The 16,631-nt window shown below is 39.2% G+C and overlaps 1 protein-coding gene across 1 annotated transcript; it reads right to left on the reverse strand.

The window, feature by feature from the left end:
• Window positions 1-1,151: 1,151 nt before the first annotated feature.
• On the reverse strand, window positions 1,152-8,041 carry LOC116311932 (B-cell receptor CD22-like). The gene is made up of 10 exons (XM_031729171.2): window positions 7,823-8,041; window positions 7,231-7,521; window positions 6,914-7,147; window positions 6,704-6,808; window positions 6,378-6,596; window positions 5,365-5,691; window positions 3,098-3,443; window positions 2,940-2,994; window positions 2,634-2,803; window positions 1,152-2,557 (listed from the first exon to the last, which is right to left on the reverse strand). Exons 1-10 carry the CDS (start codon window positions 7,875-7,877, stop codon window positions 2,530-2,532), a joined length of 1,830 nt encoding a protein of 609 aa, XP_031585031.2. The 5' UTR covers window positions 7,878-8,041; the 3' UTR covers window positions 1,152-2,529.
• Between the last annotated feature and the right edge of the window lie 8,590 nt (window positions 8,042-16,631).

Consider the following 16,631-nt stretch of genomic DNA (forward strand, 5'->3'; position numbering starts at 1 on the left):
GCTTGAGTGGTGTGGAGGGAATAACTCACCGCTGCAGGGACAAGGAAAGATGTTTGTGTATACATTTTTCAATTTTGGGAAATATATGTGGGAACCCATATGCTGCAGTCTCACATGCATGATGCAGAATTTCAAAACACACAAAATATTTTTACAGCATCACAGGTCTAGAGACTTCAGCTGGGTCAGTTTAACTGTCACACTCCTAATACATGTAGTGTTTGATTTGGCATTGTCTTTTAGCCAAAGTCTGAATGTCAGCCAACGTTTGCTGCTGTCTTGTGACAAAAGGGTTAACTGCAGGTAGCTCTGCATGTTCGATTTGGCAGTTTTAAACCAGATGCAAGCTCGATGGTGATTTGTGTCTCTAGCTGGAAGTGAACCAGCAAACTTTCACTTTTCTCTATTTAAAGAACAGTTCATTTTGATTATTTAGTAATCACTGTGTGCAAATTGAGCCCCCAGCTGTCTCAGGAGGTGATGCTGGAGGAGGAGCGCGATGCAGTGTAGTGTATGAACAGAGGGAGGTCCTCCAGTATGTGGAAAAATACTAGTGGAGAACTGAAAGCACAAGAAAATCACAACTGAATGAGTCAGTTTAACCAAACTGCGTTTCACTATTACTCTGAAATTGAGTGCAAAGCACTATATATGGAAAGCTAACACAGGAAACACCTGACGTGCTAAAGCCTCTATAAAGATGTTTTACAGCATCTGGTGACCTTATAATGATCCTGCTGCTCAAGTTTACTTTTAACACATTAACCAGTGAAAAGGTCGTACAGCTTATCCATTTGTGGACTGAGTAAAGAGGAAATGTATACTGTCTAAGACAGTGTCAAGTGACCATCGAGAAAACAGTTGCATTCCTTCTCTTTTCTTTTTCTCTTGTTCCTCATTCTCACTCCAGCACTTACAGGGACACTCCTATGACTGATTTGTTTTTTGCAGAAGAAGTAGGCAAGGAATTACTTAGAATTCCTTTATTTATCTGTTTTATCTGACTTAATCCTGCAATACAATGGTATGGTAATAAAGTGTATGAATAATATTTGAAATTGGTCTTGTTTTAAGTAATCCCAGTCAGGCTACACTCCTATATTTTATTAAGAAGTGTGGTCATCAAAAAAACATTGGAGCACAGGTTTAATTTAACTCAACTTTTATAAAGACAGAAGTAGACACAAAAGTGAAAAACCTTGGACATTAATTGTAATGATAATGTACATGTCAAATTACATATATTTTCAAAAGTAGTCATATTACAAACCAAAAAAAAGATAACATAATGCACATGATTATGGTAAATACTGAAAACACATGAGAACCTTTGGATATTATAAAACATACTATGTGTAACAATAAAAGTAGACAAGGCATCATAGGGACGCCAGCTTATTAAAACGTAAAATTTATAACTGTAGCCTAAATAAAATAAAAAGTTGAAAAAAGAATTACTTACTAAATACTATATTTTATTAAAATATCCAATTAACTGGGTATATGTCATCTGACGGCAGATGTTTCATGTTGGTTGAGAATTTATTTTCGTTATCATTAACTTGCTCCAGAATGCTTCTAGCAAGTCTGTAAACTTGACAGAATTGCATCTGGGAACTTGTGAAGTCATTTATGAATCTCTAAATCAGGTGTGTCCAACTCCAGTCCTCGAGAGCTACTCTCCTGTAGCTTTTAGATGCATCCCTATTCCAATACAGTTGTCAAATGATTGGATTACCTCTTCAGCATGCCATCAAGTTTGGCAAAGGCCTGGTAACAAGCCATTCATTTGATTCAGGTGTGTCAGAACAAGGACGCATCTAAAAGCTGCAGGACAGTAGCTCTCGAGGACTGGAGTTGGACACCTCTTTCCCCCACCTGGAAGTTGTGTTTCTATGACCTCTTATCCTGTTGTCAACTCTCCAGTCTTGGAGTAACCAGTCTCTCTCTTCTGTAGTGTCTCTGCAATGGCTAAAAGTCTACAAGAGTAACTTGGTTGCATAACATAACCATAACCGGGCAAAACATCTCTGACTTGCAAACCTGCTAGTCAACAGTTTTGATTAAAACAGTAGATGATAGTTATAATAGGTTAAATAAGACTCCCAGTTTGATACTAAAAAGTAATAACTCCTAAAATGGCACATTTTTGGGAAACGGTTCAAATGTGTTATGTATTCAGTGGAAAATTCCAAGACTTAACTGAGATTTTGTAATGTGTGAAAGACTAGTGGTTTTAATTACACACTATTCAAAAAGCACTGGTTTTGAGGCTTCCTCGTATTTGGTGTGAGGCAGAGCCTGAGAGTGAGCGTCTCAAGATCAAGAGCTGCTAAGCCTTCCTAGTCACTTAGTTTCAATTCCTATAAGCGTATCCATTAATGCTGTCAAGAGCGCCCACAACACGTAAATACTCATCAAAAAAAAAAAAAAAAAAAAAGCCAACATCTCAACAAATACACTCAAATCCTGTACAGCCAGATGTCTTGTTATATTTTATCTTCTTTAGGTTGATGTGTTGTAAAGTTTCTAGGTGTCCACAGCCTGGTCATTGAGCCTGAATGTAAGAAAACTAGTGCATTAATTAAAATAATTCAATTAATGTGTGATTTATATCCACAGAACATACTCACTTAGGAGCAGTCTTGTTTCTCAAGTCCACAACATTATAGGGGTGATGGTCCTGCTCTTGTGGTTGAAATGGCTGAACAGTGGAGTAAATAGTCTCTGTTTTGTTCTTGGACAAGCAGATTTCACTGTAGTTAGGTTCCTCCTCTGGCAGCGGAGCTGAGAAGCTTTCATACTTGAAACCAAAGTGTAAGTGATGCAAAACAAAACAAACATTTCAAATTAAGTGGTGAAAAAGATGAGTGGTAGGATTAAATGTGGAAAAGACTGTCCCTATACAGAAGCAAGATTATTAAATGTATTTTCTTTACCGTGGAGTTCTCCATTATTTCATTTCCTGAACAATTGCTGCAAGGCCTCTTTTTTCTGGTCAGTGAAACAGATGAATATAGAAACAGGTGGGGCCAGGTTAGTGTGTGAACTTGAGATTGAATCTGGTTGATGTGAGAGACAAAACACTGATGTTCACCTGATCAAACAGAAGACAGTGAGAAGTATTAAAAGCAGCAGAGCTGCAGAAACTCCTGCAGCTGCTGGTGTCCATGTTCCTGTGATACTTTGGACAGTGAGAGTCTTTGGAGCAGAGCTGATATCTTTGTTGGTTTTCACAGCACAGGAGTAGCTTCCTGCATCCTCCCTGCTGACTGGGTCTAGGATCAGATGTTTGTTCTGGTTCTCTCTCGGGGTCAGAGGTCGACTGTTCAAGTACCAAATGTAGTTTGTGTTGTCAGTCAGAGGACAGCTGGTACTGCAGGTCAGTGTGACTCTCTGACCCTCTGTCACCACTGCAGAAGGGCTCATCTTCACTCTCAGCTCTGAAAGACGAACATTGGTCAAAAAAATCTCTTTTATAGCAAATCTCCTCTGTTGCTTATGCATTAAATGTGAATTGTGATTAACAACAAAATAGTAAATGGACTGGTTCTTATATAACACCTTTCTACTCTATTTTGAGCACTCAAAGTGCTTTACACAACTTGTGCATTCACCCATTTACACTTTTTTTCTACCATTTCTCAGTGCTTCATAACTAAAATCCACATATATTTATACTCCGATGGGTGCATTGGAGAGCAACATGGGTTTAGTATCTTGCCCAAGGATACTTGGCATGCAGACTAGAGCAGACTAGGACTGAACCAACAATCTTCCAGTTAGTAGGTGACCTGCTCTACGACCTGAGTTACAGCCACCCTGTAACATATGATGCATTACACTGTATTATTATTTTTTAACTAAAATGAAACCAAAATGCAGAAGCAGTGTGTTAGAAACTAGCAACATTTTATGATTATAGTATAGTAGCAGGTAGTAGCAGTAACATCTAAAATAATTGCACAGAAATAAAGCTGACTACTTCGCAGATTTCACCTATCGCGAGTTAGTGCCAGCTAAATCTAAGCTTTATCACTCCCACTTTCCCACACTGTCAAACTGTGCCATTACTGGTCTTGTCCAGTCACCTTCTCCTGGCCTTCTCCAGGCCAATCAGCATTCATGCTTCATACATTAAATTTCATTGCACATCTGTCATTCTCCTTTGCAAATGCCTTCGCACAACCCGCCTCCCCTGCATCTCTAACACTCAAGCACCCAAGCTCCATTCAAGCCACCTTCTTCACCTCTACAGAGTCTAGGCTCTGATACAAACTGAGCAGCATTATTCTGAAAGTTTTCACAATTTGTACATGCAGTTTTTTGCAGGTTAGTGAACCTCTGTCCATCTTTACATGTGAGAAACTCTACATGTTCTTTTTATTTCTTATTACAGACCTGTTATCAATGAAACTAATTAGCTGCAAAATTTCCTCCAATTAACTTTTCTCTTGCCCCATCCCAACATTTTTGAGAAACATTTCTGGCATTAAATTCATAAGAAAAAATATATTCTTATATGTTTGATTTGTTTTCTGTATTATATTGTGTGATTGTTACAAATCACTGCATTGTATTTTTATTTAGAATTAATTCAGATTTTATAATAAAGAATAATATAGCAGAAACATTTTTGCCTGTCTAAAATAGTTTCTTCTGTTTTCTTTCCTAACTGATCATACTAACATCAAAACATGCATGGGTGAAAAACATGAAGACGCTATACAGGAAATGCACAGTTTCTACCTCAGGGAGTGTTCAGAAATAAAATTAAGTCAGCATTAACATAGCATAAACATCTTATGAGTGGGTGAGAAGGTGGTTAGCACGCCTGGTTCAAATCCAGGCTTCAGTCTCTCTGCATGGAGTCTGCATGTTGCAGCTGTGTCTGTTTGTGCTCTACATGGGTTTGGCCAACTGATGAAATTAACCATAGGCATTATGTATTATGTCTTAATCAAGATATGTCAGAAGTACAATATTTGCCTTTTTTGCACTTAAAACACCACTGTAGTATGGGTAGTGCATATATAGTGCAAAATTCACAAATACACAACAGTGGCAGTAAAGATTAGATGTTTATAGTTTTACTGCTGTTTACATTCACTGCCACTATCTTGGATTGGCCCTTGCAACCTGAAAATGGATATGCAGAAGAAATGAATGGCTGGATCTTGAGAAATCTGATGATTGCATCATGCATTTGGTTGTATCTGTGTGATGACTTACATTACACATGTAAGACACAGTTGAATGATGGCTCTTCATATTCTTTTGTAACACAAAATGTACCTATTAAGAGCTAGTAGGTTTGAAAAATATGAAATTTTTACTCTTACTTACTGACACCTAAATAATTACCTGTGACAATCAGAGTAACTCCAGGAAAATCAGACTGTTTCACTTCTTCATTTTCTGCTGTGATGGTGAACCTGTATTCTGCTGAGTCATCTCTCTTCAGCTTCTTTAATCTGAGGATGTGTTGGTTCTTCATGCTGTCATCATACTCCACATGATCTGCATCCTCAGTCAGCTGTTCAGCTTCTCTCTTGACTTTATACCAACATTTAGACTGTATCTGCTCATAGTCAGGATGTGAGTATTTACAGGAGATGTTGACGGAAGATCCTTCCAGAGCACAGATTCTGCTGTGGACATAATTCAAACTCCAGCAGGAACCATTTACACCTGAAATATAGATGAGACAGAGAAGAGAGATATTTTAACTTAATTTGTCAAATCAGTTTATTTATATTATATATTTAAACACAACAGATGTTGTGGGTCGGCTAACAATTGACAATAAAGTACTACACAACAAGTAAAAAGCACTTTAAATTACTGTAATAATTAGTGATAAAAATACAAAAACAACTAAATAATTTATAAGAATAAAATAATAACATTAAAAATATATAAATCAGGGAATACATTCAGGAAAATGACAGACTGAGTTACTCTTGGCTGAGACTGAAAAAGCTAAGGAGAAGTCAGGAGATGAATACTGTTAGTATCATAGATGAGCAGATCTGAAGAGGGAGATGATTCCAGAGTTTTGGATCTGCAGCTGAGAATTGCGATGTGATCACCAACATTTACAAAATTATTCATCACTTATTAATGATCAAGAAACTGACCTAGTTTCAGTCATTGTGCAAATGTACAGTTTATAAGGTTGGGGGAAACTGCAGTGAGCTAAGACTCAAGAAGTCACAAAAATGAATGACGAAACGTTTCTCCCACTGAAAATGCTATGTCCAGATGAACAGAATGAACTTTTTTGGATTTACTAGTGTGATGATTAATAGACTTAGTATTAATTGCAAGAAGTGGTGGTAATACTTTGTAAGTGGAGAGACAATAAGTTTACTCACAGACGTCAGCAGAGCGCACATCCTCAAGACCTTTTACAGCACAAGACAAACTGTCTGTTTGAGAGCGGGGAACCTGAATCTGTTTTCCCTCCTTCAGTGTAGGCTTTCTGTTCTCATACCACACAAAGGAAATCAGAGGGTCAGTCAGAAAACAGCTGCTGTTACAGGTCAGTCTGATGTGATCTTTGTGTTCAGCAGGAGTCCTCTGGACATGAATTTCTGTTGGGAGATGATAAACACATTTTCCACCAGTTAATCTCTGTCATGTCAAATAAATTAACAAATTAAAAATTAAATTTCAAAATGCAGTTTGTCCAGAGCTTCACCTCTGGGATATGTGATGGAGCAGGACTCGTCCACTGATGTCTGCTGAGAAGAACACATTCTCCCTTTAGCATAGGTCACACTGAAGCAGGTCTGTGTGATGGAATCTGAGAAAAACCAACAACTTTCAGTAAATTCATTAGAGTCTGAACAGTAAAGTGTTTGTGTTTAACATCTCATAACACGATGAGGAGGTGTCCATCATGACTCACCCACAGAGACTTCAGGGGCTCTGAGATCCTCGTAGCCTTTGACAGCACAGGAGTATGTGACTGCTTCCTCACTGCTGAGCAGCTCTTGGTACCAGGGAGACCAGTCCTCATAGAGAAACTCTCTGTTCTTGTACCAGATGTAGGCTGCAGGCTTTTCAGTCAGAGGACAGCTGCTGCTGCACATCAGTGTTACTGTCTGTCCCTGTGTGGCAGGAATCACCTTTACCTGCAGCTCTGAGAAGTCACATGACCAACATGAATACACTGATCATTCATAAACTCATTCATTTGTCATACATTTGTAAAAAGCACTGTACCTGTAACTTGGAGATGAATTCCACTTTGTTGACACTTTGATGTGTCAGCAGTTTTAATGCAACAGTAAAAATTTGCATCTCTCTCTGTTAGATTATTGATTGTTAGAGTGAAATTACTCTCTGCTGACATGCTGTACTTTACATGTGTTTCATCTGCTGAGAACATTATCTTGGAGACAGTCCAGTGTCCAGTGTACCAGCTATTTCTTGCAGTGGGATGTTGATGTGAGCAGGGCAGATTCACTGATGAACCTTTCAAGGCACAGATGCTGTTTGGTTTTCCCTGACCACCTTTAACACAACATGATTCGAAAACATGGTGAACATTTATGCTAACTTTCTTTTCTGTGCTAATCTGTGATGACAGCATGTTACTGTGAAGGATCACAATCTGGTGCTTTGATACACTTGAGAGTTCAGAACAGCAGAACAAGTAAAAATCATGTTAACAGTAAATCTCTTAAGTGAGTTTGTTTAGGAAATTCACTTTAATTTAACTTCTTAGAAAAACTTGTAACTTTCTGCATCTTTTTTCTAGATCCCTGAAACATCATCACAGTCATCATGAGAAGGAGAAACAAATTATTCCTACCTGACAGACACAGAATGAATCCCAGAAACAAACATCCAGCTTCTGCCAACAACATGGCTGTTGTAGATTTTCACTTCTAATCAAAAAGTTGATTGTGTGAATATAATTTAGTCCTTGCTATGACTTCTGTTAATATCAAAAATTATAAAATATCAAAAATGTGAATAAATGTTCAAATTCATGAGCTGTCTAAGAGGAAAACCTGAATACAGAGCTGATTTCAGTGTCTGCAGACAAACACGTTTTAACACAATCAAAGTCACTTCCTCCTTTATGATTACATTTTTTTTCACAACAGAGCCCTCTAGTGAAGAATGGATGTTTGCAGCACCTATTGGACTCTTACTTTTGAACTAACCTACTTTTGAATTCAGTGTGTTTTAGTTATTGTCACACTTCTTGTCTTTGTTATTTTTAAAATTTACAAAGCATCCCAATTAAATATGCTACACGGCCACATTTTATTACATTACAACAAAGTTGTTACTATTGACAGAGTAAAAACAATGATGTGGCATTAGTGGTTATTGTGGTGCAGAAAAAGAAACTTACCAGAACCACTAACAGGTGGGATATTTTCATTTTTCAAAATATCATTTCATTTCATTGATCTGTAAATATACTTCAGTAAATGAGCAGTAAAGGTAGTCTATAGCTATATATATTAAATACATGTGTGTTTTTATATATTACTATATTACTCACCTTTGTAAAGTCTAAATAAAAAAAAATCAGACCATTCAGATTTACTGATAAAGATGCAGTGACTGGCCTATATTAGTATACAGAAATAGAAAAAACAGCAGCCTCGAGCAAGCCAGGATATTAGTTTACAGAGGCTGTTAAAATTATACGTCTAACGTTAAAATTTCATCCTAATGGCACTGACATTCATAGGGTTAATTTTTGAGACAAAATATCATGAGGTAGTCATGATTTTGCAAATATTCCACCTTGTAGTGCAGTTTGCACAAATTGTTTTAAAAATGCACTCACCCTACAAACATTACTGATGAGTCAAGATCTGCACAAATTGACAGAAACACTGAAGCAGCTACACATTTTATTCTTATTGTCATGTATGTCCTATTTGTCAGGTGACAGAAGAACCAACACAAAGCTCAGAGAGTAATGGTGATACATGATCACAGGTGAAATTGGATGATGACTTGCTGGTTCATGACTGTATTTGAAGCACATGTGTGACTGCTTGTATTTGGAATGTCTCACTGTTATTTATCAGGTGACAGAGGCAGCTCTGCCATGTTGTAGCTCGGACAGAGGTGAAGAGGCGAGGTCACAGGTGACTGACTGATGATTTGGTGCTATAGATTAACTAGTATTTATTATCATGACAATTGTTAGGCTGCTGATGTAAATTGATTCATTAGTGTACATTTGACAAAGAATCTGAATTGACATGTCTCACTTTTTATATGGCACGAATCAATGTGTTATTTTATCAGGTGGCAATATGTCCTAGTGCGCATGATCTGATATCGTCGTGTTGGTGTTGTTCCCAGATCATCATTCTAAATGTTGTTCCAGGATCAACATTGCAAGTGACCAATCAGAATGTTGTGACGTCATACTTTTGCGACTTCGGGAAAAACCGCCGTAAAACAAAAAACTGCACTTAAGCTGCGAGAAACCGCCTCTGTCCACCGATCAACGGACCCTAACCCTAACCCTTTAATAAACGGTAAGCAGAATTGATATTGTCCTTGCAACATTGGAATTTCATAAATGCACGAATGACTTGGTGCGCAAAAGAATAACGTCACAACAATGTGATTGGTCACTTGCAATGTTGAACCTGGAACAACATTTTCATGATGATCTGGGAACAACACCAACACGACGATATCAGATCATCCGTCCTAGTGCAGTCAGAGGGGAAGAGCCAGGGCCAAATGTGAGGCACATCAAGCAAATAATAATAATTTTAATCTGAGGATAAAATGCATGTACTGAGGCTGAAAGAAGCTTCAGTGCTCTCAGAAGACTAAAAACATGGCTAAGGTCAACAATGACTCAAATGAGATTAAACAATGTTGCTGTATGCCATGTCCACCAGGACAGACTGGACAGTATAGATGGAAAACCAATATACCAGCAGTTTATCTCAGTTAACGAGAGGAGAAGGCATGTGTTTGGCTCCTTCACATAGTGGACATTGAGTTGTTGTGTGGGGCACCAGTAGTCCATGTCTGTTGCTGTAACAGTAGTTCATGTTTAGAATAAAACATCCCAGCTCACTGATTTGATCGGGGCAATAGTGCCTAAAATGTTGCATAATTTTGCTGAGAGATCTTTTACTTTGTGGTAATCTTAGAAGAGTCCACCAGGTCATTCAGTGTTCCCTTAGTGCTAATGTATCAGAGATGTTGGTGTACTATAACTGAAGTAATGTTGTTAAGTCCTTAAAGTCATATTCTTTTATTGTCATCACTCTATTTTTATTTTTGTATGATACCTGATTTATATGGAATATGGCTGAAATAAACTAAAGTCTAAAATACTTAGTCAGTCATTTGTTTAATAGTAATTTAACATTATATAATTCACATATAAAACTATGAATTGTAATTTTAAATGTTTTAAAAGCATGTAGAATAGCACATGTAGGCAAGTATATGTCTCCTTTTGTTTTATCAAGAAGCAAAGACAAAAAGGGGGCAAAAAAAAAAGAAGAAACAGGGCAGGGTTTGAATCATCCGTCCCCACCAATGCCAAAACCAAATCTACGCCCTTGATCTGAATGGTAGCATACAGTGTGAGCCTCTAAAAGCTGTGTGTACTGTTCAGTAATATTTGTACCCTTTTTTGCTGTGTTTTTATTCACATTTTTTGGGAAACAAAATTTGCACTAATTTTATCTCTAATATCTTAAGCGTTTCTCTGAATTTCAATTTTCTATCACTGCTAAGATAGAGCTGTTTTCACCTTTACCTTCAGCTCTGAGAGGATATGCATTCATTTCGTATTTCACATATCCTGCATCGGTGTGATAATCATAAAACAATTATTGTTTACAAGCATCATACTGAAACAATGAGTTTAACTCTCCTGTCCCAGGAGTGTTCTTGGTTGTTTCTATACTTGTTGCAGCAGTAAATGTTTGCATCACTTTCTCTCACATCCTTGATCACCTGTGTGGGGAAGCCATCAGACATGCACGCGACTCTGGTTTCATCTGTAGTTTGCTTTATCTGACCTTTTAATCCATAGATGTTTTTTGCGTGTCCATTCACCCCTTTACCAGAAACTTTCATTACCAGACATCAAAGTTTTTAAATGAAACAAAGAACTGAACCTTACAGAACATGTATGCTTTCCTGCTTACATGTTCTGAAAACCTCTGAAAGCATGGCTCTCCTCAACCTTCAGCTTTTATTCAGAAACATTGATGGTACAGCTGTTTTTGTATGCCTGATCACTGTCATGACAACAAGCTAGGTTGTTGTTTTGTAGGTGATGACAGATGGCATTAAGTTATTATATAAAAATGTCCTTTTGTTGTGGTCCTGGGTCATTTTGACCCAGCGTTCTTAGTTTTCTTGTGTTTTTGTATTTTGTTCTCTATTTATTCTATGGTTCCTAGGTTGTTCAGTTTAGTTTATTAGAATTCCCCTCATGTCTTTACCCCGTGTCCTCTTCCATGTATCTGAGTTCCCATGCCTCGTTTCTCTTCTCTTGTGTTTTAGTCCATGTTTTCCCCAGCCCGTTATGTCTGTGCTCTCCCCGTGTTCTTTCTTCCCCTCCTGTCTGCTCCTCTGTGTACTTCCTGTTTTACTTTGACAGTCTCCCGTCAGTATGCGTCATGTTGTGTTTGCTCCTGCCCTGTCTCGTTATGATTATCTGTGTCAGCTGTGTTCCCCGTGTGCTCCCGCTTCCCTCGTTAACCCTCTGTGTATTTATGTCCGCGTCTCCCTCAGTTCTGTGTCGCGTTCTCCCTCATGACTGTGTGCCCCTCCGTGTGTCTCCTCGTGAGCCAGTTCCTTTAGCATTTCCCAGTTTAGTTTCTTATTATTTTGTATCACCTTTAACTTCTGTCAGCAATAAAGCTGTATTTTGAGTTCAGTCCTGTTTCCCGTGAGTTTGCGTTTGGGTCCAATTCCTGCCTGCACACAGCCTAATCATGACACCTTTCTTCTTTAGAAGGAATTCATCTTCTTAAAAGAAGAAGACATAGCGTGACAAGAAAGGAACTGTGGTACTGCATGAAGAGGACAGGAGTGGGACAGAGGAGGCTGAGGCTGCTGAAGGACATGTATCAGAACAGTAAAACAGAGGTGAGGTGTGGGGTTGGGGTGAGAGATGGATTCACACACACACACACACACACACACACACACACACACACACACACACACTGTAAGACTCGGCCCTCATCTCTCCTCCACTCGCACACTGAGCACCGGCTCCCCACAGGGCTGTGTGCTGAGCCCCCTCCTGTATTCTCTCTACACCCACGACTGCAGTTCGACCCACAACAACAATCTCATCATCAAGTTTGCGGATGACACCACAGTAGACAGACTCATCTCAAAGGGAGATGAGGCAGAGTACAGAGAGGAAGTCCTGAAGTTGGCAGCATGGTGTTCAGAGAACAACCTGCCAGTGAACACTAAGAAAACCAAAGAGCTCATTGTTGACTTCAGGAGGCACAGCACTGACTTAGCCCCCCTTTACATCAACGGGGAGTGTGTGGAGAGGGTCCACTCCTTCCGGTTCCTTGGCGTCCTCATCTCTGCTGACATCTCCTGGACAGACAACATCTCAGCGGTTGTCAAGAACGCCCAACAGCGCCTGCACTTCCTGAGGGTCCTCAGGAAGTACAAGCTGAACTCCAACCTGCTGCTGACCTTCTACTGCTCATCCATTGAGAGCCTGCTAACTTACTGCATCACGATATGGTACGGCAGCTGCACTAGGGCGGACAGAGCGAGGCTTCAGAGTGTAGTCGTGACAACACAAAAGATCATCGGCTGCCCTCTCCCCTCCCTGATGGACATTTACAGGGAGTGCAGAATTATTAGGCAAATGAGTATTTTGTCCACATCATCCTCTTCATGCATGTTGTCTTACTCCAAGCTGTATAGGCTCGAAAGCCTACTACCAATTAAGCATATTAGGTGATGTGCATCTCTGTAATGAGAAGGGGTGTGGTCTAATGACATCAACACCCTATATCAGGTGTGCATAATTATTAGGCAACTTCCTTTCCTTTGGCAAAATGGGTCAAAAGAAGGACTTGACAGGCTCAGAAAAGTCAAAAATAGTGAGATATCTTGCAGAGGGATGCAGCAGTCTTAAAACTGCAAAGCTTCTGAAGCGTGATCATCGAACAATCAAGCGTTCATTCAAAATAGTCAACAGGGTCGCGAGAAGCGTGTGGAAAAACCAAGGCGCAAAATAACTGCCCATGAACTGAGAAAAGTCAAGCGTGCAGCGGCCAAGATGCCACTTGCCACCAGTTTGGCCATATTTCAGAGCTGCAACATCACTGGAGTGCCCAAAAGCACAAGGTGTGCAATACTCAGAGACATGGCCAAGGTAAGAAAGGCTGAAAGACGACCACCACTGAACAAGACACACAAGCTGAAACGTCAAGACTGGGCCAAGAAATATCTCAAGACTGATTTTTCTAAGGTTTTATGGACTGATGAAATGAGAGTGAGTCTTGATGGGCCAGATGGATGGGCCCGTGGCTGGATTGGTAAAGGGCAGAGAGCTCCAGTCCGACTCAGACGCCAGCAAGGTGGAGGTGGAGTACTGGTTTGGGCTGGTATCATCAAAGATGAGCTTGTGGGGCCTTTTCGGGTTGAGGATGGAGTCAAGCTCAACTCCCAGTCCTACTGCCAGTTTCTGGAAGACACCTTCTTCAAGCAGTGGTACAGGAAGAAGTCTGCATCCTTCAAGAAAAACATGATTTTCATGCAGGACAATGCTCCATCACACGCGTCCAAGTACTCCACAGCGTGGCTGGCAAGAAAGGGTATAAAAGAAGAAAAACTAATGACATGGCCTCCTTGTTCACCTGATCTGAACCCCATTGAGAACCTGTGGTCCATCATCAAATGTGAGATTTACAAGGAGGAAAAACAGTACACCTCTCTGAACAGTGTCTGGGAGGCTGTGGTTGCTGCTGCACGCAATGTTGATGGTGAACAGATCAAAACACTGACAGGATCCATGGATGGCAGGCTTTTGAGTGTCCTTGCAAAGAAAGGTGGCTATATTGGTCGCTGATTTGTTTTTGTTTTGTTTTTGAATGTCAGAAATGTATATTTGTGAATGTGGAGATGTTATATTGGTTTCACTGGTAAAAATAAATAATTGAAATGGGTATATATTTGTTTTTGTTAAGTTGCCTAATAATTATGCACAGTAATAGTCACCTGCACACACAGATATCCCCTAAAATAGCTAAAACTAAAACAAACTAAAAACTACTTCCAAAAACATTCAGCTTTGATATTGATGAGTTTTTTGGGTTCATTGAGAACATGGTTGTTGTTCAGTAATAAAATTATTCCTCAAAAATACAACTTGCCTAATAATTCTGCACTCCCTGTATTCCTCCCGTTGCCTCAGCAGAGCAGCAAACATCATCAAGGACAGCTCCCACCCTGGTTTCAACATGCTCAGCCTTCATGTTGAAGGCGCTACAGAACCTGAACTCACACATGCACCGATACCCCCCGCCTAATTTTTCCCTCTATGATTCACCACTGTCCAATACCAAATTCTATGTCCAATAACCTAACTGTATATACTAGATGGACCGATCCGATGTTACGTATCGGTATTGCTCCGATACTGACCTAAATTACTGGATCGGATATCGGGGAGAAAAAAAAAATGTAATCCGATCCATTAAATGTCACAAAAGCACCTCACAAAACTTGCGACATAGCGTAACCCAGCTCATAACCTTAGCACGTCGGAGGAGTATGCGTCACGTAATAGAGCGGCTGTGGCGTGCGAGACCTGTCGGTGGTCTGGTTGAGTATTTGGAGCCTCGCTACGTGCTTCCAAACTGGCATTTAATGTCCGAGAAAGGTATCCCAGGAGTTGCTGGGAGTTGGCAACCCTATTAGTTAGGTTGGTTAATATTTCCACTAAGTACTCTTTAAAATACCAGAATAGGAAGGATGGAGTAGGTTTAAGTTTATTAGATTGATCAGTGTTGCTGAACTATGAAATATTTTGGGTGCAGTGTATTTTTCGCATACAGGTATAACAGAATAGCTTTAGTTTAGTTTAGTTTTTTTAAACTTGAGTATGAACTTAGACAAAATGCAGCAAGATATTTAAAAAAAACATTATACTGATTATAAAATACGCTATATCGGATTTATATCGGTATTGGCAGATATCCAAATTTATGATATTGGTAACGGTATCGGACATAAAAAAGTGGTATTGTGCCATCTCTACTATATACATAACACTATTTATTACATATTACTTTTTAAAACTGGTTTGTATATTTGTACATTTTATATCTTTTTCCCTCTGTTAATACTGTCCATATGTATATAGTGCTGCAGAACTGCAGCATGAAGAAGTCATGTGCTGAATTGATTAAAGAGCACTGTTCCTTGATGAGGACTGGTTTATTACCGGCCGCTGCTACATTTTTGCGACAAGTAACCCTGCGTGTTGGTTTTTTTTTTGTTTTTTTTTCTGCCTAGTTTTTTTGCTGAGTCATCATGGCTGCAAACGTCCATCCACTGCCGATGTTTTTGCCTTGCCTTGCTACAGTAAGGATGGGTGATACAAACTTAGCCGAAATAATAAAAACAAAGAATATTGATTGCAAATGTGATTTTTTTAAAAAGTCATGGAGGTTGGGCCTCAATACTGAACTATTGAAAGGCTTTGTCTTACCTGTGTGAATGCAGTCAAGTGTTATGCATTTAACATTTTGTTATCTTGATCTTAGAAAATCTGAGAGGTCAAGTTTAGCAAAGACTGCAAGCTCCTTATTCAGAACAAGATGTCACAGGAAATGGTTATTTTCATGAGAAACACAGAGATATGATTGTGGGAACAGGATGGGATAAAAACAGGGACCAGAACTAAAGATGTAGGAACTTGATAAGACAGCGAAACCAGACAGACATGGAGACAGAACACAGTGAGACAAGACAGACACAGGGACACAACCGGGTGGACAGAAGCTAAACAAACACAGAGACACTGATGACAGTACAGAGATGAGACTTGGACAGCCTGGACATGAAAATGGAACTAACAAAATCAAACAAGAACCAAGAACTAGAATATATAAATAACAGAACTCCGAGTCACTCAAGAACTCAGCTGGCAATATCATCAAGGACCATTCTCACCCCAGCAATCAAGTGTTTGAATTATTACCATCAGGCCGACGGTACAGGTAACATAAAACCAAGACAAACAGATTCAGGGATAGCTTCTTTCCCAGAGCCATCACCATAGTAAATAAGCACAAAAACAAATGAAACTGCTTAGCTACTCCATACTGTCACCGTCAATTATTATGCTGCTATTCTTACTGTCATTATATTAATGCTGCTATCCTGTATATATTGTGCTATCCTGTATATATTGTACTTACTATTGTTTGTTTTAATGTACCTTTTATATTTTACAATTATATTTATTATTGTATTTTTGCACCAAGGGAGTGGCACTCCAATTTCGTTGTACCCTGTACAATGACAATAAAGGCTATTCTATTCTATTCTATTCTATTCTATTCTATTCTTCTGAACTGGAGCATATGTATCTCATAATTCCAGAGAAATACAATCAC

The sequence above is a fragment of the Oreochromis aureus genome, linkage group 6, assembly GCF_013358895.1.
Source record: "Oreochromis aureus strain Israel breed Guangdong linkage group 6, ZZ_aureus, whole genome shotgun sequence".
Classification (NCBI taxonomy): domain Eukaryota; kingdom Metazoa; phylum Chordata; class Actinopteri; order Cichliformes; family Cichlidae; genus Oreochromis; species Oreochromis aureus.

Bases quoted from the DNA above. Each gene is read 5' to 3' on its own strand.
- LOC116311932 (XM_031729171.2), bottom strand. From the start codon at position 7,877: ATGTTGTTGGCAGAAGCTGGATGTTTGTTTCTGGGATTCATTCTGTGT. The intron at 7,522-7,822 runs GTAGGAATAATT...GTTGTGTTAAAG, and splicing joins ATTCATTCTGTGTCTGTCAG to GTGGTCAGGGAAAACCAAAC. The intron at 5,692-6,377 runs GTGAGTAAACTT...TCTATATTTCAG, and splicing joins TGTGCGCTCTGCTGACGTCT to GTGTAAATGGTTCCTGCTGG.